The 23,436-nt window shown below is 45.8% G+C and overlaps 4 protein-coding genes across 4 annotated transcripts; 1 reads left to right on the top strand and 3 right to left on the bottom strand.

Moving 5' to 3' along the window:
* Positions 1–4,444: 4,444 nt before the first annotated feature.
* Positions 4,445–6,810, bottom strand: LOC100837080 (cyclin-B1-2). Its single transcript, XM_003570280.4, has 4 exons — positions 6,596–6,810; positions 6,418–6,518; positions 5,359–5,456; positions 4,445–4,751 (listed from the first exon to the last, which is right to left on the bottom strand). Exons 1-4 carry the CDS (start codon positions 6,719–6,721, stop codon positions 4,651–4,653), a joined length of 426 nt encoding a protein of 141 aa, XP_003570328.1. The 5' UTR covers positions 6,722–6,810; the 3' UTR covers positions 4,445–4,650.
* Positions 6,811–7,069: 259 nt separating this feature from the next.
* Positions 7,070–12,647, bottom strand: LOC100836558 (uncharacterized GTP-binding protein YjiA). Its single transcript, XM_003570278.4, has 10 exons — positions 12,272–12,647; positions 11,528–11,593; positions 11,182–11,362; positions 10,730–10,926; positions 10,560–10,610; positions 10,394–10,485; positions 9,493–9,599; positions 8,638–8,720; positions 8,418–8,522; positions 7,070–7,533 (listed from the first exon to the last, which is right to left on the bottom strand). The coding sequence occupies exons 1-10, from the start codon at positions 12,566–12,568 to the stop codon at positions 7,390–7,392; spliced, it is 1,323 nt and encodes a 440-aa protein (XP_003570326.1). The 5' UTR covers positions 12,569–12,647; the 3' UTR covers positions 7,070–7,389.
* A 4,796-nt stretch (positions 12,648–17,443) lies between these two features.
* Positions 17,444–18,506, top strand: LOC100836253. Its single transcript, XM_003570277.4, has one exon. It carries the CDS (start codon positions 17,544–17,546, stop codon positions 18,084–18,086), a length of 543 nt encoding a protein of 180 aa, XP_003570325.1. The 5' UTR covers positions 17,444–17,543; the 3' UTR covers positions 18,087–18,506.
* Positions 18,507–22,115: 3,609 nt separating this feature from the next.
* On the bottom strand, positions 22,116–23,001 carry LOC100829613. The gene has a single exon (XM_003572859.4). The coding sequence runs from the start codon at positions 22,842–22,844 to the stop codon at positions 22,470–22,472; it is 375 nt and encodes a 124-aa protein (XP_003572907.1). The 5' UTR covers positions 22,845–23,001; the 3' UTR covers positions 22,116–22,469.
* Positions 23,002–23,436: the final 435 nt, after the last annotated feature.

Here is a 23,436-nt window from a genome sequence, read left to right as displayed (position 1 = left end):
GATTACCCAAGCTGCCATTAAAGTATTAAACAATCGTATCTAGAAATTTTTCTGAGCCTGTCAATTCCTCAAGTTGAGAAGAGATAAGAAGATTAGCTAAATAAGGACATGCTTTGTTTCTTGAAAAAAGAAAAGAAAAGCCAAATCATAGACGTTGGTTGGTAAGGTTTAGCTAGCACAGGCTGCTCTGGTTCAATGTTTTTTGTGTTATGATACGGTATGCAGCCAATTTTACGGACAATTTTAAAGTTTGGATATTTTTACGAGGCTTGATTTTCAAACTAATGTGGCAGTTAGTACTACAAAAGTGTAATCGCACCAAATAATGATAACGAAATTATACTAATTATTACTACCTTGTGGTCAATGCTTGTTTTTTGGAGAAAGACAGTAGGAGAAACCCCTAAAATATATTGTGAGCATTAGGATTTGAATTTGAACCCTATTGGGTGGAGTCATGTATCCACAACTTCACCACCGCAACAAGAGGTGTTTCTCAATTCTTGTTTATTACTACCCTCGCAAAGAAAAATCTTGGTTATTACGACGATGTTACTTCGGACTTGAGGGCTAATAAATCAAGCCATGCTAGTGAATGGCGGACGACCATCCTAACATGCCAAGTGGAGAGTTCTTAGAATTAGAATCTGCATCCTTCTAATATTTCTACTTCCATGAAACATGGGAATTTGGCTAGCATAGCCGGCCACTCCCTGACAATTTTTTTTTTGTGTGTGTTATAATACAAGGTCTACCCTCCTTTTAGGAAATTCTGAAGTTCTGAATATTTTTACGAGGCTAAATTTTAACTATTGAGGAGGTTACAAAATTATAGTTGCACCAAATTAATGGTAAATTACCATTGTTTGATATATTTTAGAACTACATATTGGCTTTATTTATTATCAACAAATCAAGTAAACTTTGATGGAGAAAACTAAAACAACAATAAAGATTTCAAGTACAACTAGCGGGTGAGAACCTGATACCGTTGAACGCGTTGTGACTGGAGACACACCCCTCACAAGAGGGTCAAAATCATGAAATTATGAGCCGTGTGATCCACGAACTCCATGTATTAGATCATGATAGTCACACCGAAACGGCAACTGAGCAGACAGACCTTTGCTAAGTGCATTGTCGTCTCCAAAATTAGGCTGGTGCGAAGGACACACAAAATCTTACCGCGACGGTGCTAAAACAATAAGCCAAACATTGATGGATGTTTTCCCTCACACACCCCGACACTGAATACTGAATAGGCCGTCGGAGAGGGGAATCCATGCAGATTGAAACGGAGGCTTTTTCTCCGGCGGCTGTCTAATTGAGAATAGGATCAACGAAACTTAAGATTCCACATCGTGGGTATTTCACCTAGGTTTTTTTTCCAGCGATAAACGCCAATAATGTCCATCGCCCCGGCCCATGTTATTTGCTGTCATGTTATTGGACCAATCATTCAGCCAGTAGTGGCATCATGGTAAGACTGAAGCTTGACTCGCCGATCAAGTTCAGGTCAGGAAAACACATGGTTATATCATGTCCTTTTGCATGGGCATGCATGTATATACATTACCAGGAAGTGTGTCGGCAATAATGGCATAATGTGATATTTTTCTGCTCTATGCAACTTGGGGGTGCTATAGAACTGGATAAGATCCAATGAGACATGGGCATCCCACACAGTCACACATGACACATGCTATCCGTATTATTGGACTAGCTAGTAACCTCGTGCCACTCACATAACATGTAGAGGGTGACAAATAAAATGGGGACGATGTTTCCGTCCGTCCCCCGTATAGGAGAAAATGGGAGCACTTAAAATGTGATCACGAGAGAGTTTTTACTTGTGCATCGATCGATCTCCTTTTGCGCCATCTAGAAAGGAAAAAGGTCTCTTGTCGCCTTTCATGCCTGATCCTCTGCCTCTTGCTTTGCTTGTGGGCGAGACAAGCTTAGCCCGTAGAGGCTGCTATAGCCGTAACAGAATTGAAGTGATGGCCTGATCGGCAAGATAGGATTTGGTTGGTTGGTTTGTTGGTTTTGCTGGCCAAGACGCCATGGGGGAAATCGACGCGGCACCTAACTTGGTTAATTATAAACCCGTGGAGGATCGGTCCTCGCATCAGGGGCCTTGTTAAGAACTTAAGACCATGTGTAGGTATGTCGTGTACTCCAGCAGCTGGCAAGGTACTGTAATTATAATTAAGCTTAACAATATAAGTTGTCAGTTGGGCACGTACGGCTGGCTAAGGCTTGTGTCCCGAGATCTTTTCAGTTCATGTGCATATTCGCATATTGATTAGCAAGAGCAAAAGAGTTCGAGCTGCCGCTACACAGTGTATACTGAGCACTAACCATCTCAACAACATTAAGACAGAGAAGTAGCAATGTATTGTATTGTGCGTGTCAAACATGGAACCAAAAGGTTTCAAACATTGCAGGGAAATGGACCTCCCATTTGGACCCTCAATACGCGCGTTGAAATGCTGCACATGAATGCTATACTAGTTGACTACGGAGTATATTGTTTGGACCACGAGCATTGCACCGGTCACACTTTTTAGCAGTAAGTGGTTAAGCACTGTAGACTTATATTCCAATTACATTCTTGTCCACACCAAAAGGCATCGATCCTTTACAGCAGGAAAATGGCTGCTAGCTCTGACCCTTTACTTTCTTATGGCAAGAGAAGTGTCCCGTATATGATTGAATCAAAACTACAGACCCGGCCATGAGAATGGGAAGAAAGTTGGACCCTCTGTCTGAACAAAACATAAACAATAACATATATCTTATTGTCGATCAGTTAGACCAAATCTAGTTGGTGCGACTACTACTCTATTTAATTGTATCAAAAAGGTAAAAAAAAAAAGGAAAGCTAGGATTAATCTGTAGCATCCAACCTTGCTTGATTGGGATAAAGCGGGAGGATTAAGAATTGTTCAAATATTAGTTGGTGACGAGTTGACTAGCTACCCCATGCATGCAACTGCTACACCGGTCTCGAGCCCCTCTTTCAAATCAAAGCACCATAATTCATAGCCCTTTTTTAAAATTTGGTTGGACTAATCCAAAGAGGCAGGAACTGAGGCCCCTTGTCTTGTGATCTCCATGCTCGCCTTTTCAGTGGCAACTAGCAAATCATCTCCACTGCGCTGCGGCCTTATCTTATTGTGCTAACATGCGCTGGAAAAGAGGCAATTATTGTGCAAAATTCCAGTCTAGGAGAGCAGCTAGCATTCTGTCCTACTATTACTCCTAGAGGCTTAAATGGGATATATGAGACCCTAGAGGCTTTCTTTCCAAGTGACAATGATGGGCTCAATGAGTATCCGTTTACCACCTAGGGCGTCCTATGCAAGCAATGGTGTTCACTAAAGGTCAAGTTCTGTTCAGGCCTGCGCCATTGTAAATTTACTTTTAGTCTACCCCTTAGCACCACCTGTAGATATGGTTACCGCCGGCTGCAAACTCTAGCTCTGCCGTGGGTTCTGGCAGAAGCTCCCGTCCCTTATCGATAGGACCTTCCTCTGTCTCTCTCTGTTCGTCTGCTTCTGTTGCAGATGTTGAAATGCAGTTCTAGACAAACCCTAGGACTGAAGACAAACGGCAGAACCATCAGGAAAGCTCCACTTTGTAACTTTGTGCGGCGTATTACCCGGCTTACGATCAAGACAAGGAGATGCACTCGCCTAATTCTAGACGTGTATGGTTTGGTTGCCTGATTAGTTCAACGCGAACGCGTTCGATCGGCTGCATTCAGTCTATTACATGGAAGAAAATATGGGCAAACGGATGGATGGTGTCCACTGTCCAGGGCACTGAGGCGACGGTCGAAGCTGGCAATTTTGATTTGACGATACTGTCATACAGAGTACACACAAAAAAAAAAACACCGGCCTTCTGTGGAGTCTGGCGTACCAAGAAAACCATGAAGAGAACCTCACCATTGGGAAGAAGTATTCGCACGGATGGATCGGTATTTCAAGGGAAAGCTGACTGACATAGATAATCCAGAAATAGGAAAACCAAAGGATTACATGCTATGTATACAGTATACTCTTGAATCCTACTCGGTACAAGATTAAGAAACTTCAGAGAAACACAGGAAACAGAGTGATTGAGGTTCGAGTGGATGCAAATTTTCCAAAAATAAAATAAAATCAAAGGACTCCAATCCTGCGAATCATATGAAACATAGGAAAATTTCAAGATTCAAGTCCTCCAAAATTCCAATTCCCTTGAATCAAATACCCTTACTGGACCAATTTCCACAAAAACTAGAACAACAAAGTCTAACAGAGAGAAAAAGGTCTTTCCATGAATGGTATAGGACAAGCCCAGAAGCTTATATTGCAAAGAGTACTCTATTAAATTACATTCAGCTATAGGGCAGCCCATGGGCCTGCAAAAGCTGGTTTTTCTCTCCACACTCATATTACCAAATTTCATGAAAGAGGTCAATTGCTTGAATGCCCAGAAACAGAGTCAAATAGGATGGCATTAAATATAAAGTTAAGCAATTCAAACTGATGCAAATACCCATTAGTTCTCACTTTTCACCAATCCACAGTACGATCTAAAGACCGATACAGATGCTGGATGAGGAGCACAACGTATTGCAAGAGAAATACATGGGTGGAATCAATTGAAACTAGGGCAAATAGGTCCTTTCGACAGACCAAGGCGAACCTCCATCCCGTGGTGCATGTCCGGTATACGAAGGCTGTCAGATTCTTGGGGCACTGCAAGGTGGCCAAGTAAAAGAATATGAACAAAAGAATTGGAGATAGAAAGAACACTAAGAAAGCAGTTAACTTGCAAGGACAAACGATTAACTAAGAAAGTAGTTGCAACCTTTCTCATAGAAACCAGCATGGATCAGTTAGTGGGACAGAATTGTGAAACACTTTGTTGTTAGTGGTTAAATAGATTCCTTTAGAAAATCAATGAGTACCACTAGTTACCTACATTGTCAATACAGTTGCCTTTTTATAATATAATTATCGGCCCTCTGAGTAAATCCTACAGCGCAATCCTACACTACTTGATGTAACTAGTCATGAGAATGGAAAATCCAGTTTAGCAGAAAACAATGGAAGATGAACACCACCACCATTATAATAAATTGGGAAGTCTTAATTTCTAACCTCCCATCAGATTAAAAATGTTTTGCTCGAATGCGTTACAGTGAGCAAAGAAGCTACGGTCAATATAAAGCTTAAGAGAGTTCAAAAATATCACTCCCTAATACTGAGCAAGCAGTTCATGTAGTAGCAAGTTATTGCTAGCACAAAATATAAAACGGGAAGCAAGATGATTGATGTAGAACAGAATGATAAAAATCCTTACTGTTAAGATAGTCTTCAAATCCAAAATCATCCAAGGAACCTGTCATTGCCTCATATCCTAGCATAGATGATGGTAATGCACCTGGGGGCCTCTGGAACCTGTGGCAACAAAGAAATCCCTCAGTCAAATATTTTCAGTGTTAGACTGAAAAGTCAAAAGGCACTTATCAACTTAAATGTTTAGGAAAGCCAATTGGAAACAAGTGCGCAGATTGTTCAAAAGAACAGTAGGCTCAAGTGCATGCTTATTCTGCTTACTTTTGTCCTCGCATTGTTGTACTTAACTACTTATTGTTAGAAGGGACATGTGAACACGAAAAAAAATTCAAGATATGATTGTGCACTCAAAAACAGCAGGAGATACAGGCATTCAAAGTGACCCATTCAAATTGAACAGTATAATAAATACCATCTTAAAGTAACAACTGTACTTGATGATCACAAAATTTATAAATTGTGATAATTCATTGACATACACAAAATTTTAGATACAATCAACCATGCATAGCAATAACAAACAGAATGTCTGGTTATTATATTATTAGTGCATGTATGGCACAAGGAGAAAACAACATTGTGCAGACTAGCTGTTACCACAATAGAGCTGATGATCCCCAGCATAACAACTCGAATTGAATGCAAACGACAATAGGAGCAATGGATTTGAAGTTAAAGAAGAAGATTAACAAGTTTCGCATTACTTTTTTGTTGTAAAGGACAGCTTGCAAAAACCCATGAAAACAACACCTATATTTGTAAGGCAGGCACGACCACACCAGCTCAATTGCTACCTAGTTCCAGCATGAACATAACCTAGCATGAGTAAATAGGCTATCTAACACGGGAAGGCACACATATCACTACCGACCACAAAGATATTAACACATTTTCTGCTCCGAACATGGTCAAATTCACCCAAAACTCCAATCCGGACAAACAAGTCCAACAACTAGATGAAACCGCTAACTTCTCACCAAATACAACCAGTGAAACAATCAAACAGCCAAAAGTAACCTAATTTTCCGGGTGGGCAAAGGAGGGGTCAGTGAACTACTACTACCTGGAGAGGATTTGGGCGTCGAGATCCTTGCGGATGTTGAAGGCGGATCCGTAGATGGCTTCCGTCCCAAACTTCTTCTTGTCGTCCCAGAACTTGGTCTCCTGCGCGCGCGTCAGTCGGGATTCGGCGTTAGGGTTTCGTAATCGCACGGGGAGATCGGAGAGGGGAAGAGGGGTACCGATTGGATGGTGGCCTGGAGCGGGTGCGGCGGCGCGAGGTCGCCCCTGACGCTGTCGTTGACGCCGAATCGGAGCACGTCGTGGCTCTCGCCGATCTCCTTCTTCGTCATGCCGCCGCTCGCCATAGTCGCTGCAAAGCTTTTTTCCTCTCTCTCTCTCTCTGTCTCTCTGGTCTTTGCTTCTGTTTTCTAGTTTTCTTTCTTTGTGAGGAAGAAAGGGAAGAGGCTTGGGGGTGGGCCAGGTTTATACTCATCGAGAACTGTTGTTCGCCTTCTAGCCTTGTCCGACTAGTTTCCTCTTGTTGGGCCGGCCCAACTGCTGCTGCTGCTGCTCGCATTTGCTGTGTTCTTTCCGAGAAAAATAAACCGTACTCCAGTATGTTTACGTTTCGTCTTGCATCACTGTTCAGTCCTAATTTAAATTCCATATGCAATATTTAAACGAAATACGGGCTAAAGTTCTAAGAGCAAGAGTAGTCTTGAGAATCTCCCAGCAAATAGTACTAGTAGTACACAATGCAATTACTCGAATCACAGGGACGGTTTCTACAGGCGATAGAACAAAGTGACACACTGCAGCATCAAGGTACTATAGATGGCTGTAAACGACAGCAAGGTAGCAGGGTTGTTACTGTTCCCCGATATGTACATCTCGCGTTTCATGTCAGTTCTCAAATCACATCTATATCAGTTTCGACTTTCAAGGATAACTTCTGCAGCCGCAAAGCTCAAAATCATGAAGCTGGAGATCCATCCAGTGACTAAGAGAACAGAGAAGCTCAGGGGTCTCTCGCCTATTGCTTCAGCAGGCAATCCTTGAAGCCCGTCTCCAGCTCTTCTCTGTTGAGGTTCCTGCCGATGAACACAATCTTGTTGATGCGCGGCTCATTTGGCTCCCACATTCTGTCGGGTGATCCCTGGAATATGTCATGCACTCCCTACCAATGGAAATAAAAAGGAAGCGGTTAGGTTGTATAAAATGTACAGCGTGTAAACAAAAGAACAGCAGAACACCTAGATATTTGCTCAGCCCATTTTTGCGAGTTGAAAAGAAAATTTGGAGAAACACTCAAAGATTCATAAACTTAATGCAGTTTCAGAAAACGTAAAAACAAGTCTGGAGCACTCTAGCATCATGAACATAAGCCTTGATCTTGATCATGAGTAAGCATAAAAGAATTATTAAGATCAAGGAGATGGTGCTTGGGTTATGGTTGTGTGCATCAATCGATGCAAAGACCGGTGTTATCCTCCTTTTCAAGGAAAAAAAAAGATGGTGCTTGGGTGCATATGTACACTAACAAACAGAGTAAAATAGAGTGATCCAAAATTGAAATGGAAAAATAAGAACATGAAAGAAAGACGGGCTGATTTCTTTATAAAGATAGACGTCTTTCATACCAACAAATAATTTTGTACGATTGTTTTGGACCCAGCTTATGCCTTTAACATATCATTAAAAGGAATTAATGGCTTTTTTACCAGAAAACAGAAGGGGCAGCCCCTATGGTTAGATTTTCATCATACAGACAAGTAACATCATATGCACATGGAGAAAGCCCCAAAGGAAGAGCACTATGAAGGGTCACTACTCCAGGCTTAACAAGGGGTTTAGTTTAACCCTATGAGAGATCAGCAGCAAGTCTTTCTTTACTAAATTCTTCCACCTTTCTAAAGATGGAGCCCTCTGTTCAAAGATGTGCCCGCTGTTCAACATATTTATTGACCGTATTCACCAGTGTGAATGCCAGAACAGCAGAATAATTTGAAATATAAAAAATGAACTGGAAAAATTGTAGGATAGGGCTAGATAAAGAGATACCTGAAAGACAAAGCGTTGAGGCATTCCACTGACAGAGAGTAACCCCTTCATGCGGTATATGTCATCACTGCGTTCCAGTAGTAGGTTCCCCAACCACATGTCAGCCTGCAAGAGTGCATGTAAAATGCTTGATCCAATGTACACAGCCCAAACACGTCCAGGGCCATGTCTAGAAATTCATGTTAACAAAACGCCAGCTAACTTTATTTTTAAGTCTAACCTTTTCAAGATCCATCTCCCCTTCGCAAACAATGCTTACAGAAGAAACACCAGGATCATGGGTGTGATCATGCGCATGATGGTCTACGAGAAGAAAACAACATTGAGTTCACTTTTCCTTCATATTATGAGAAACTATATGCTATTTAAGATGTTCGCATGATAAAAAAAAATAGGGTCTGCAGAATTAAGAAGCCCATGACAGCATTTCCATGGCTTCAGATATATCATCATATTAAGTTTGCCGCAATTAAGTAAAATGTCAATACAGTACCGTCTCTCTTTTCTTAGCACCAAGCAGGTTAGCAATGCACATTTCTGAAGTTAAGATTTTGATTCCAAGATAAAGCAACAATGAGGATTTTACTTGGTTCCAGGTTCACTTGTCAACAACGAGATCCCTGAACTCATCAACTCAGAGCCATATATAAAGATCTAGTTTATGTGCTTGGCAAAAACTTGCCATGGAGCCCCTTTGTACAAGGTTTTAGATATTATTGTAATACAGAACTTTACACAAGATTTAGCAACAGTAATTATAGTCTTTCCATACAAAGTCTGTTGCCAGAGTATATTGCCATAAAGAAGAGTACAGCACAAAATTATATGTATTGGATAATGGATAAGCATTTTCTTTTAGAATGACATCTGTCCAGGCATTCACGTGATAATACAGAAGTTACGACTAATATGCTTCCAAAAGGTAATCTGTATCTGCATCTAAATGAAGACAAGAAGCAGGTTTGACACATTTTTCTCCTCATTGATTGCCCAAGTGGTTACTATTTTACATGAATTTTAGCTTCATAATTTGATGGCGACCATGTTTGCCAGTGTATCATAATACTACGCTCACCATGTCTGTGGTCATGATCATGATGGTGATGATGGTGATCATGGTGATGCCCATGCTCATGCTCTGCGTGGTTATCATGTGGCTCCTCAGAGACAGCACTCTCAATCCTGAAACATAAACAAATTCAATTTCCTTTATGCTTCAGCAATTCGTGAATTCAGTAACTAAAGCTAAATTTGAAGAAAATGGAAGAGCAATTTCTCAGTGTAGAACACGACTACACATACACTGCTCGGTGATTGATTGTACAATTCCAGCTAAACCAGATCATAACATATTTGGTAAATGAGGTATTTCAAGTATCTGAGCATGCGCAAGCATTAATACATGGAATAGTGCTTCGATGCTATCTCAAACAGTATGTTTCCCTATATAATAAATAGCTACACTATACAGAAAAGTAACTGGAGGTTCAATTGCATGTAAAAGTATTCGATAGCATAATTTCATATGAACTCTAAACATGTTCCATTTAATAGCCATACCCTAGGTCATACTATGCCCATCAAGTCATGGTGCAACTAGTTTTAATCTCCCAGTGCTAGCAAATACCATATGCTTTACTCAATACAATTAGCCAAATGTGTCATTTCATTATGGTTGGACAGCTCAGACCATTTTGTGCACCAAAATAGTAGTAAAAAGCATGAATCTCTCAGGGTTAGGAGACGGCACCATGAGGCTGGCATCTACTCCGTACCATATTCTTGTAGCATAATGTACCATTCCATTGTGCCTGAATAATTTGATCATTTAATTATGTGATATGGTTATCCTGATGGTTTTCTTTCTTTTCCAGTTTCCACTTAGGTAAACAACTGCTTTAGGGTCATATAACCATCTGAAAGATGGTATTGTGTTTAAAACAAAAGGTTAAAAAAGAGCGCTGAAAGAAAGGAACCTCTCCAAATCAAAGCCTCCGATTCCAAGCACGTAATCCAGATCAACTTTACCATACTCTGCGCGTTTCAAATTTGCCATGCGATTGATACTCTGTATGCACAAAACATGATGTAAGGAACAACCGGGTGGCCAAAAATAAGAGCAAAAATAATTTCTGTACAGACCCTTATACGCTCAACCAAGGAAGATACTTCAGTCTCGCTAACAAGGTCAGTCTGCAAGGGAGGCAATAAGAAATTAGGTCTTCCACCCGAAAGGATCCGAACAAAAAATAAAAGGCCTAGTAACTAGACACACACTGATGTACATAAACCATTGGCTACAAAATCATTACCTTGTTAACAATAATTCTGTCAGCATACGCAATTTGCTGAACTGCCTCATTGACAATACCCTTGGGCTTTACTTCATCCAAATGCAACCTTGCATGCTTTGAATCTACTAAAGTAACAACACCATCCAGCTTGACATCATTAAAAACTGTATCTTCTGCATAGAATGTCTGTATTATGGGAGCTGGATTTGCTAAACCTGGGGAAACAGACAGACAGAGGGTAAGAGAACTTCACAGAGTAATGTGACCAAAGAATAACGAGGAAACTTGCAATTTTTTAATATGCATCAGTTCATTTATTGATAACAAGTACTCCTCATACCATTCATAAAACTAATAACACGTAGAAAATCAGATATAACAAAACTGGGGTGATCACTTAAACTCGAGAAGATTACAACTCACAGGTTCCCTTTTCTTGATTATGGTGAAAATCATACAAAGTTCCTTACCTGTAGTTTCAATAACAAGATGGTCAAACTTGCCCTTCTTCTTGTCAACCAGTTCACCGATCATACGTACTAAATCACCACGCACAGTGCAGCAAAGGCAACCATTGTTAAGCATCATTATATCCTCAGCTCCAGCAGTTTGTGCAGCAACTAGCGAACCATCAATGTCGACTTCTCCATACTGCAAATAAACAAAATGACATCAGCTTCACCTTGCCTACTCTAGCTGATGTCATGGTACTTTTAAAATGACTACTTTTCAGATTAAGACTGGCATGTATCCAAGACTCATGTTCAGGCGCATCAAGAGTAAATAGACAGCCAAAATTTAGTCATACAGGAATACCTCGTTCTCAATTACAGCGATCCGCTTTCCATGGTGAGCAGTCAATATGTGATTTAGTAAAGTTGTCTGTGAATAAAAAAAAACTGTCAATATAACAGATACAAGGATTCATGGTAACTTGGTAAGTGATAACAGAACTCGTTAAACCGAAATATGCAAGAAAACATTACACACAGAATGCATATACATAAGTTAAAAACTCTTTCACGGTGCTTCCCTTATGTCCTAACAGATAACAGGAGATTTTGATCTTATCCATCCACAGATGAAAGGGTTGACCGTATAAACATTCTGCCTCTGAAAAGTTACTCGCTGGTATCTAAAAGGAAATGTTCTACACGACTTAAGTTTACACGTTCTAATTTTATAAGGATTCACACATTTGGGTGCACTGTAAAATTCTCCTATGACTTGAAGGTGCCAAAGGCACATAGCTACACAACTAGTCTCACTGTCATTTGCCACTACATGCTATGAAGCTCTACAATCAGATGAAAATTCCAGAGCGAAGTATGTCAAGGTTTCACTGATCTTACTTTTGATTGGGTGCTGTTCGAAGTTACTTAAACTTTGGGTAACAATAATACTGCAAAATCCCAGGTTTCCCAGGGAAGTACACAATAATGAGCTAATCGATCGCTAAAATTTCCAATATCGCTGCGGGAGAGCGTGCATACGTCTCGTGCGGGGCGCAACATGAAGCGCTCGTTCGCAGAGCTACAGAAACTTTGGGGGCGCCCTAACCTTGCCGGAGCCGAGGAAGCCGGTGATAATAGTGGCCGGGATACGGTCATCGGGCGGGATCATAGTATCGACGTCTGCGTCCTCCTCGGTAGTGGAAGCAGCCGATGCGGCGAAGCGCCGCTGGGCTCGCCACGACGGTGCCCTCACCGCTCGCGGTGCGGCGGCGGCGTAGCAAGAGCGCGAAGCGGCCTCGCGCAGGCGGAGGCGGAGGAAGGAGATGGCTCCACCGCGCGCGGACAGGCCGAGAGCCGCGGCTCTGGAGATGGCAGGCGAGGCGGCGGAGCAGAGCGCCGCCATGGTTGTCGGTGTTTGCGAGCGGCCGAGCGGGGAAACGCAGAAATGGATATTGCTGTACGGACCAATGGTGCGAGCGCTGCTACAGTAGGAGCGTGCTGGAATTATCTCGGGCCTGACAAGCAGCGCACGCGCACCTCACGTGCGAGCGGGGGTTTACTTCCAGGGCCAGGTTTAAACATGGGCCTGGGCCGTCCGTGTTAGTGGGTGGCGAAATTAGAAAATTTTCTCATTTTCCATTTTTAGTTCGAAATTCCTGACGATGGGCTGCCTCTAAGGCCTGTTTATCGATCTTGCCATGCAGGCCAAAGAAAACCAATCAGGCCCATTCTTATAAACAACGAAGCCATTTCGGGAGTCTGAACCATATTTTTACGGGATTCTCTACACACACAAAAATTTGTCTTTTTCATTCCGAAAAAGATGTCCACCACAAAAACCGAAAGGACGGCAGAGGCAAATCACTGCTCGCAATTTTAAAAAATGACCGTACTTATCTGGGTAACCTTGTAATGCGTGTAGAAATTTGATCTCAATTTACCTGTCCATCATCTTCCAAATAAAAAACATATTTACATGTTGATCTGTCGCTCGCGGAACACTGTCTCCAACATGGCGAATCAATACTGTAATCCTTCGCGACAGGAACCGCGGGACGATGCTTCACTGCACCTGCCGTGTCGCCATCACGTACTCACGCCGTGGATCGATCCATGCCGTCGTGGGCCGGAATTTAATTACTCTAGTAGTTAATTAAAAAAGAATGCGGATCTTTGTTTCCCTAAATGTGGTCGCTGTACAACGGTACGTGGACGTCAAAGAGTGGGCCATATGGGGTTTAAAACTTTTAACCCCGTCGCGTTCGTTCGTTGCTGGAAAATTAAGGAAGAATAAAGTACGGAGTACATGGTATTTTCCACAGCTAGCTCGATCGATCGTCCTCGTCCATTCATTTTCACGGTATGCGCGTGTACAAAGTACTATACATTTCATAGTATATGCATGTATAATGCTACAGCAAGTGCGTACGTACGTATAGTTCATGCGTGTCCTTGGTAATCCCCGCGCAATACATATGCGTCATTGCGTGTGCACCTGCATGGAAATGCAGATTTCAACAGCTCAAGCCGGCACGTACAAAGACAGTAAACTACTCTACGTACGCGCCGTTACGCTTCGGCCAGCTTAAGGAACAACACACACGCGTCTTGTATAAAAACAAAGAATTTAGTTACGGATTAAAATCGTGGATCGATAAGCTAGATCTGCCGAGAACAAACGAAAGAAAGAACGAACGAGCCGGCGAATTGGGATCGATATCCAATGCGTGCATGCCTGGCAGCTTTGGGTTCTAGATTGTTCCTGAACCTAAAAAAAATGGACCGAAACAGTTAGTTAAATACGGAGTACAGTATAAAACGAACCGCCTCCGGTATGTGGTGCCTGGGTACCGAACAAAAGCATTCATCGACGCGGCCGACCTCCATACCCGCCACGTGTTGGAGAAAAACCAACAAATGCACGCGTATCGTCCCGGTGCTCCAATATCCTGCGGCTGGATATATTAATCGTTTGGTTGGAGATGCTGCAGTATGCACGTGCAGCAGTCTGCAGCTGACTGAGACGATGATAGGAGATTCCGCGTGCCATACGCCCATACCGACTCGACTCTCGATCGAGAATTGATCCACGTATCGCAATTCGCAAGGTCGGCAACGGCGATGAAACAAAAAGGGGCTGAGAGGAGGATATGATAGAGTAACACGTTGTCCCCGGAGAAATTAAGCAGGGTACGTACGTGGCGCATGCATATTGGTTTGGTTTTGCATGCCGGCCATGGCAGACAATTAACCGATGTATCGAATCGACATACCCGAAGCTGACCATATGACGCATCTCCCTTTGGGAGTAAGTGGCAGTAGCTGACCAGGACGGAATAACTGCCTCCCCGTCGCTCGCGCCGACCAGTTTCCACGCGTGCTGCAGCTAGCTTAGCTTAGCTCGGGTAACGTACGTACGTCCCCATCTCGCTTCCCAGAGACGAACGGGGGGTAACGCAACGGCCAACCGGAGATGGCTTTCCTCTCGCACTGGAAACTTCCGGTTCCGTGCCACACGTACTGTCACTCCTGCATGCACTAGCACAAAAGCACTGTGGCCGGCCGGTGGTGGTGCTCGATCGCTCGACACGTCTCATGCATGGACGTTGCAATTTCTGCGTGCCTCTCCGCCTTGCCTCGTGTCGCGTCAAATCAATTCTTGACCAAATTACCCTCTCCGTTTTTATTAACTAACCACATGCTTATAACAAATTACTCCCTGCTACTTAAGGAGACGAGGTTTAATTGCGTGTGTCGCGGAATCAGTCTGCGTGCGTCTGTGATCTTACTCGTGACGGAGCCTATATCCATGACAGCGATGTCACGAGCTCATGAGGACGGTCGACACCGGATTAATTTGGGTCGGTCGGTCGGCCGGTCCATGCTTAGCTCAGCTCGACTTGAAACTAGCTGTCGATACGGCGCACGCATCTTCTCTGAGACTCATCTGAGCAAAAAGGACTAACAAGATCTTCTTCTTTCGAAGCATAACAGCAAGATCTTCTAAATGAGGCACGACCCAGAAGCTACGTGCGTGCGTTCCACGCTTTATATGTTGGAGCTGCACCTCTGATATTCTTCCGGCCCGGCCGGACAAGCTAGGCCCGGCTGGCCAGCAGTGCAGGTATCCGTCTCGTCTTTCTTTAACTGTCTTCGACAATCAATCAACTAACGAAATATGCCACATGATGTTATATTACAAAGATCATATATTTTGCCAACCGGACGAAGAATCTGGTACGTGCAACGACTGACCTACACGCACACAAAATACAGTTACGCGAGTTTAAAAGACAAAAATGGGGTATGATTGGAGATCACACAGCACCGACTATACGGACAAATTTCGTATGATTGGAGATCCACGGCACGACTAAGCGGGCAGAGTTCGTATGATTGGAGATCCACGGGCAACACAAAACCAAAACCTGATTTTCTGGGCGCCCGCCGGCCCTGCTTTCTTTCTGCCCAACAAAAGAAAAGAAAAAAAGGACCGGGATCGCTCTTATCTTAATCAACTCCATCAGTGCAGGCCCGCAGGGCATCAACTCACCATAATGCCGCGCCCGCGCATGCATGATGGAGCTAAGCCAACGACGGGGCACGCGAGCTGTTCCGAATCCAAAAGACAAGGCGGCTTTGCCAGAAACAAAAACGAAAACAAAAAGGACTCGTAGCCCCCGCCCGTCCCTGTGTGGCCAGGGCTAGCTCTGGCCACTGGCTAGCTGTGCCGTCCCAAACAGCAGCCGGCCTTGGTGTGCGTGCGTGCGCCCCCACGCACCACCCCGTCTTTGCCACGCAGCCACTCGGACGCCACGCGGCGAGATCGGGAATGACATGTGCGCCCGCAGCCGGCCGTTGCGCGCGGCGTCCGGATGTGCATGCATGTGGCTGTGGTCTCGTCTCAACACTGAGAATCTGCTGTCGGGTCTGTTGCCGTGACACCGGAACAGCGTTTGCCTTTTTACACTAGATCTGCTCTCTGTTTGTTTATTACACTCCGTGCGTCGTGACTACTGGCCTCCTAGCTAGTGCGTGCAGCGCTGGACAAGATATGGAACTCCAGTAGAGGGCACTACTGGCACGGGTTTCGAGGACGGCTACCGATGTTCAGATCTCGCGTGTCCCGTTCGCTGTAAAAACACGGAACTACGAAACGAGAGGGCTCCGCTGGGACTGGTCGATCCAGATTCTAACAAACAAACGAGAGAAGAAAGCGAAAGGGCGGAAAGAAAGGGATGGCCACGTTCGGTCGACGTGAATGAAATGAAAGATCAGCCGGGAGGGAGAGAGGGAGAGCATCATGTCCCGTATCGGGATCACGACACGCTCGTGGGTGGCTTCCCCCCTTCGAAAGCGAGCGCCACTTGCCTAAGCTTAGGTTCGAAGATCCTTTCCTTCACACGGACTCCACTGCCCACACATCGCCTAAATTGTATTTTCAGAAATTGCTCCGTATTATCAAGAGTGTTAATAATCCCAACGGGATAAAGCAACGACGTCCCACCACTGTGGCGCCACAGAGCATCGGGCCCCAAACCGCTGGTACCGATCTCGTGTCAGTCAGGGGTCGGCCGGGTTTCGAGGCACGGACTGAAAGAGGAGAGATCCCGATTCCATGGGCGCCCGGCGCTGGCCGGTCCGGTGTATCTGTTGGCGTGTCACGTCTCAGGTCCTACCCGTGCCAACTCGCCCATATCCCCTGCCTTTGAACGTTCCATCGGGACTGCAGGCAATTCCTCTTTCTGTGGGTTCCATCTTTCGGTGTGCCGGAACGGGTTAAACCCCGACAGTAACATGGGGAGATGGGCGAACGACGAACCGGTGGGCTGCACGCAGGATTGCAAGAAACGGACTCGCCTTTGCCGAATTCCCGCTGAAAACGGTTCTTCTTTAGCTACACTCCCATTCGTATAAAGTCCATTGCCGACTATATAGTTTTTTTTAACATGATTAAGCATTTAAAAAAGAGCAGCACTGGTTTGTCGTGCAAGAATTTGACTAGAATTTTGACTCAAAAATGTTCAAAAGAAGCTGGAATTGAGAATCTCAAAAGAATAATGCCGGGTGGCTGGCCTGGCCTGGCCCTACCTTTGCCTCGATTCGGCGACCGGTTCCGGTGTGCTATACCATGTCCACGCGGGCCCACGGCACGGCCGCCCACCTTCGCCCACCGCTTTTACGCCCACAACCCCAGTTAGTTAACTCGACCAAACTCCTTGCTGCCCACCGAAGTTACCAAAATGCCCCTGAGTCCCCTATAAATTCCCTCCCGGCCGCTCCCCTCTCAGTTTACCCAAGTCCTCCTCCGGCTCCATCCCAGTCATCGAGCCACGAAGCAACCGCCGCTCCACATCCAACTGCACTGCTTCGCTCTCATGGAGACGGCAACTGCGAGGCGCCCCAGCGGCCCGGTGCTCTCCATCTCCCACTTCCGCTCCGCCTCCCCCACCCGCGTCAAGCTCCCCTCCGCCGCCGGGGCCCGCTCGCCGGCTACCTCCGTCAGCGTCTCCTCCTCCCCCGGCGCCGCCGGCGGCAGGAGCCGGCGGTCCTGTATGTGCTCCCCGACGAATCACCCGGGCTCCTTCCGCTGTAGCCTGCACAAGGAGCGCAACAAGGCCCCCGGCGGCCATGGCCACGGACACGGCCACAGCAAGCCCGCCTCCCCGCCGTCCCCCGGCGGCCATGGCCCGAGCAAGCTGGGTACCAAGCAGCGGATGGGCAGCGCGATGGCGCGGCTCGTCTCCGTGGAGGGCGGCGGCGGGCAGTGGGCCCGCAGGGCGATCGCCCCGTCCTCGGCGGCGGCGCAGCAGTCGCAGCACCGGCGGCGCGTCGGCGGTTTACGCCCCCGTCCCAGCCGGCTCTCCGCCGTGTCCATGGCCGGCGACCGCGCCAGCGACAATTCCCACCAGGGAAATTAAACCTTCGTCGACATGACATATAGCCAGACATAGTATAGAGTCCTGTACATAGGAAGGAGGAATTGAGAAAGCTCCACCTGCTGGGGATCGATCTTCCGCTTGTTTGTAAATAGGGGAGTAATTGGTGGGATCGATCAGGCCGGGGAAAAATTGGAGTTTTGGATCCAATTCCGGGCCGGATCAATCTCTCTCTGTAAATACACATACACCCTCCAGTTCGTCCGTCCGTCCACCTTGTATGTACATATACAACAACTGTACTTTGTCCACTCCGCCGTCGCCGTGTAAGCTAAGCACGCGGCCGTTGGTTTTGGATATACTCTTGAGTGAGAAAATGGAGACATACGTAGCTCAGATTCAGATACATGCATCTGTGCCCCGTCACGGGAGGCTGGCTAATCCATAAATCCATGATTACTAGTCCAGTCCCAACAACTTTCTGCTTCAGTTTCTGTTTCTGGAGTGTGCCCACGTCTCTGTGTCTTTTCGGTTTCGGATAAGCTCGATCGGCAGCGGGGGAGTGGCGTCTCGCCGTCGCCTCCTCCGTCACGCGGCACCCGTGCCTGGCTGGGCCGGGACCAGGCGAGAAACGCGGGAAAAATCCCCTGATTCCGAAGGGAAATCTCTGTAAAAATGCTCCTGATGTAACTGACGAAAACTCTGTAAATTTCAGTTACTGCGATGTAATTGAACCTGTGTCTTACCTGTTAGTGATATTTTGCGGTTAGGATTCAGACTGTTGAACTTGCGCAAGAAGATGGCGGGACAAGGGTGGGCAAACCCAGCTGGCCTGGCCGGCGGCTCCATCAGACCGTCACCTGCTTCTTGTTTAGTTGTGGAAGGCGATACTTAATCGATTCTGTTTCTTCGCCAGAAATCAGTTGGCTCTCCGCAGCGCATCACAGAAGCACTACCCCAAATTTATTTCTGTCGCCGCCATGTCGGTTGCCTCTCACCTCACCTTCTCTGTCGAGCCAGCCTTTCTTTGATCCAAACTGATTTTTATTTTCTTCTTTTTTTGTTCAAGAACTGATCTTCTATCATATCATATATACAACGGCAACCCAAAAAAACAAGTCTCAAACAATTCGTTACAAATCGACTTCCGTTGAAACCCGTCCGTTTATATATCTGCACCGGTGCGTTGAGCCGTTGGAGTTGAAAACCTGCCAAGTTGTAAAGCTCAAGTGGAGCAAGCGGATGCGCAGAGTGGGGCATAGTAGTTTAACGAACACGTTGAATATCTGACTGACGATCCTCCCAGTCGGTACACCAAAAATCGTCAAATACCAAACGAGCTTTCGCTAAACCAGAGAAAATTCTCTTGAACGTCAGCGTCAGACGATGGCCGAAGAAGGTCAAAATCTTGACCCGTCAGAATAACTTGATTAGTACAACAACATGCCCGGACCGAGCGCTTCTTTGATGAGAGTTGTGAGAGCTTGGACTCGATCAGGGACAGCATCAAGCACGCACATGTTGACTCAGCAACGCATTCGGGGTATATATTCCGGCAGCCGAGCAGCACACCACGGGGTTACCTTGTGCAGCAGGGCAGCAGGCTTTGTAAGTCTCTGCACTAATTGGTTGGAAGGAGAATATTTTTTTTATCCGTTCAGTACGGAACCTGGAGTTAGCAGTACAGTAGCCTTGCCACCTCATCGCGTAGGGGCAATGGCTAAGTCAAGCCATGTAGGACGGGAGCGCGACATCGAGCCGGGAAAAAAGATCGCCAAAAGCGCGCGCTGGGGAAGTTAAAACGGCCTGCGCCGGAGGCAAATAGCTGAACAGGCGTCGCCGCCGGCAAGCGCCATGTGCGCCAGAGACTCACCCACGGTGACAATGACTCGGATCTCTCCTGTGTGGAAAGTTTAATTATTCGTGCCCTCCGTTTCAAAAGAACTCCGTATGAAACTAAGAAGAAGTTCGTGCTTGTTGCCGTCGGACAATTGCATCGCATAAAGCGGGCGGGAGGAAAATATCAGTCGATTCGTTGTGAATTATGTTCTTCTTTTTGTTCTGGATGCTCTGTTTAGATCGATTCCATCGTAAGTTGACTTCTCAGTGCAGTGTACTGGCATGTCCCCGTCGTGTCGGCTTTGACCCTATTTCCCGATTTGTTCTACGTTGCGGACTTGTACAAGTTCAAAGTTTTTTTTTGCAACATAAAGTCCCATTTCCCTCAGGCTCAGGGTCTCGGACTTGGAGACCGAACAGTAGTTGGACCTATAATGGCTAGCCTGTAGGCAGGGGCAATGTGAACCGATTTGATGAGATGTGGAACTGTCCTTGATTGCGCCCGATACGGCAACGGAGGAAATGTCGAAAACTCCGAGCATTGATTGCAGTGCAACAGACTTCTTCGAAATGGAAGAAACCTGCTGGACTTACTGTGTGCCTCCCTCGTCTGCAAGTGAGTCGTAATAGAGAAAAATTCCTAATGACTGAAATACTGAAAAATTCCTATAAAACTACTGCAATAAAGATGCCTTTAGATTCTAAAATGTATTTCACATTACAGTGAAACTCTGAAGTATATATGATCCACTTGTTTTACCTACCGTCATTTTTTTTAAGGGGAGCAAATTAAGTTCGTCTAAAAATGGAGTGAATTTAAAAACCCAAAGATGCGTTATGGATTCTTTTCGCTCTTGTTTATGAGCCGGGAGAATGCGAAATCTATTATCTGGTGTAGTAACATGGTGAGGTGGTGACATGTGAATATGAGAACCAAAATTTCACGGGGGTTGTTGTTTCCCAATCGATATTTATACTCATCCGACGAAGATTTTGTCATTCTTCCATACTTTTACGAATCTCAGCAATCAGATTGGACGGTTTATTTTTCAAATCATCTGGGAAACTGCACAACCAGTATTTTACTTACATTTACTTGTAGCTTACATGTTTGTGTGTTTCATAAAGTCGAAATATTCTTCCTAGTACATACATCTTACGCTTGCAGGAAGGACTGCGGCTAAGCTGACTTCGGTAGTCTTCAAAAGCTGCGCGAGTCCAATCTTAAGTGACGATAGCACGTTAGGTTTGTTGTACCCCTACCAATTCTATTTCTAGAAAAAGGAAGTAAAATATGATATATAAACTCCTTCCGCTCTTAGATACAAGATGCTCAACATTTTAAAAAAAATCTGCTAACATTTACTATTCTAAATTAGTTTTATTTAATTAGATATAAGATGCTCAAGATCTAAGTTGAATATAGACAAAGCTAAAACAACTTGTATTTTTAGAACGGGGATGGTATGGGGAATTAACCAAAGGGGTGTTATGCACTGAAAAGGAACTGGGCAAACAAGCGTGTACAGGGACTTCACAAAACAGGCCGCAGATGCTGCAGTTTGTTTGTTTGGATCTTGGATCTCTGAGCCCTATCACGGGGATATCATCTTAAAGCAGCTGTCGTGTGAGCTCTGTCACGGGGGATATCCTCTGTGCTTGCACGTAAGCAGATCCGCGTATCCCGTGGCCTTCTAGCATCCTGATGATACTCAAGAATTGCGCGCGCGCAAAAAATATTTCCCCACAAAAGAAGAAGAAGAGATTTTCTTATTCGTAGCTTTTTGTTCGAGAAGAGTCCTGCTGCGAAGACGAAACTTAACGCCGAAGAATGAGTCGCAGAATATATACAGCACGCGTCACGTTCCTACAGTGGGAAACGGTCGATCGAGAAACTTAACCGGGCTGTCAGCTGTGGTATAATTAAAGCTGTGGAAAGAAATTAGAGAAGAACATCTCGAGACTTCACGGCGGTCCGACTAGCAAACAAACAAAACAAGCTCAGACGCGCACAAGGCACAGCCCCACACGCGACCAACACGTAGTACTAGGGAACGTTGCTTTCCGATAAGTTTTTGAGTAAGTTCCATGGGCGTCCCGTGAGCGACATGTCCCCGCAGCTAACCAAAGCAAAAGCAAAGCAGTACCCACTGGTAACTAACTAGCACATCAAAGATGAAGCAACATAATTAACATAAAGATCATTTTTGTAAACTGATACTCCGTAATCAATTGACACAAGTAAGGTAATCTCAATTCAGCAATTGTTGCAAAGCAGATGAGAAAAAAAAGAGTACAGTAGCATGTTCTACGGCGCGCAGTAGCAAAAACAGAGGAGAGCACAAAGATGCATGAGGCAGGTAATAAGCACGAATTAACGGCTCCATTTCATTCTCATTGCTGTCGGGGAAAGATTTACATGGATTTCAACTGTCGCACATGCAGTGCTAAGGAAGTCTGGATTTTGTAGTGTCTGATCCCCAAGCTAACTAGCAAACGACTGATCAATGGAGCAGGAACGAGACGAGTGCGCGCGTAATAGAGGCGCACCGAGTCCACTAAAGTAAGCTTCGGCCGGAGTCGTCCTCAGGCGTCGACGAGGCCAAGCCGCGACGGGCGGGGCTTGAAGTCGCGGCAGCGATGGCCGCGGCCGCACGACGACGACGAGGAGGGAGGCGAGCTGCTGAGCAGCCGCAGCAGGTGCGCGCGCAGAACGGACCGGCCCTTGGGCCTCCCGCCGGCGCTGGCGCCGCCTCTGGCCCCCTCGGCCGGCGCCGCCGCGACCTGCGAGGCGCGGGGGCTGAGCCGAGTACGGTGGCGGCTGCAGCGGAAGGAGCCCGGGTGGTTCGTCGGCGAGCAGAGGCACGTCAGCTTGGCCTTGGGGGCCGCCGACGAAGACGACAGCGGCCTTGAGGAGCTCGAGGAGGCCTCGGCGCCGGCGCGGGCGGATGGGTTTGCCATGGCCGCGTGTGAGAGTGTCCTGGTTTCTTCTCTTTGGCAGTGGTGAATGGATGGATCCACGGCGGTGTCCTGGAAGAATACCCGAGATCATCCGGTCCTGGTTTTATAACGGTGGCTCGATCGACTCGACTGTTGCACGGCGGTGCGAAGGCGACGTTTCTTTTTTCCTGTCATGTTTAATGCGGTGCGTGGAAAGGTAAACCACTGGGCAAGTGTGCTCCCGCGCCGGAAATTCGCTTCCAAACCATATTATAAATCGGACAAGGTTCGGTTCGATTTACTTTGCTAGAGTAGTATGTTCTCTTTCCGCAGCTCAGTTTCGCGCGTGATTTCTTCTTCCCCGTCGCTGTTCCTCTTCGACCAACACGGAGTGAAAGTGTGAAACCACGTAGCGGTTAATTTCACGTTTCATTTTCCCTGTACTTGTCTGATTGTCTCTGTGAGAACTGGAGCTACTAAACAGGATGCATGCGTTCGACGCGTGCTGCGTGTTCCAAAAATCCCCCTGCCAAACCACACGCACTCGGAACCTGAAATTAAACCAATGATCGATAAATTAAACTGCACCGTCTTTTCATCGACACAGATCGAG

The sequence above is a fragment of the Brachypodium distachyon genome, chromosome 3, assembly GCF_000005505.3.
Source record: "Brachypodium distachyon strain Bd21 chromosome 3, Brachypodium_distachyon_v3.0, whole genome shotgun sequence".
In the NCBI taxonomy this organism is placed as follows: Eukaryota; Viridiplantae; Streptophyta; class Magnoliopsida; order Poales; family Poaceae; genus Brachypodium; species Brachypodium distachyon.
Note: the sequence above shows the minus strand (reverse complement) of the source record. Positions and strands in the feature narration are given on the sequence as shown.

Excerpts from the sequence above, each read along its gene's own strand:
- LOC100829613 (XM_003572859.4), bottom strand. The coding sequence starts at position 22,844 with ATGGCAAACCCATCCGCCCGCGCCGGCGCCGAGGCCTCCTCGAGCTCC.
- LOC100836558 (XM_003570278.4), bottom strand. The coding sequence starts at position 12,568 with ATGGCGGCGCTCTGCTCCGCCGCCTCGCCTGCCATCTCCAGAGCCGCG. Across the intron at positions 11,594-12,271 it reads GCTTCCTCGGCTCCGGCAAG|ACAACTTTACTAAATCACAT; the intron begins GTTAGGGCGCCC and ends TTTTATTCACAG. Across the intron at positions 10,927-11,181 it reads TCTTGTTATTGAAACTACAG|GTTTAGCAAATCCAGCTCCC; the intron begins GTAAGGAACTTT and ends CTGTTTCCCCAG.
- LOC100836253 (XM_003570277.4), top strand. The coding sequence starts at position 17,544 with ATGGAGACGGCAACTGCGAGGCGCCCCAGCGGCCCGGTGCTCTCCATC.
- LOC100837080 (XM_003570280.4), bottom strand. The coding sequence starts at position 6,721 with ATGGCGAGCGGCGGCATGACGAAGAAGGAGATCGGCGAGAGCCACGAC. Across the intron at positions 6,519-6,595 it reads TCCAGGCCACCATCCAATCG|GAGACCAAGTTCTGGGACGA; the intron begins GTACCCCTCTTC and ends ACGCGCGCGCAG. Across the intron at positions 5,457-6,417 it reads GACGCCCAAATCCTCTCCAG|GTTCCAGAGGCCCCCAGGTG; the intron begins GTAGTAGTAGTT and ends TTGTTGCCACAG.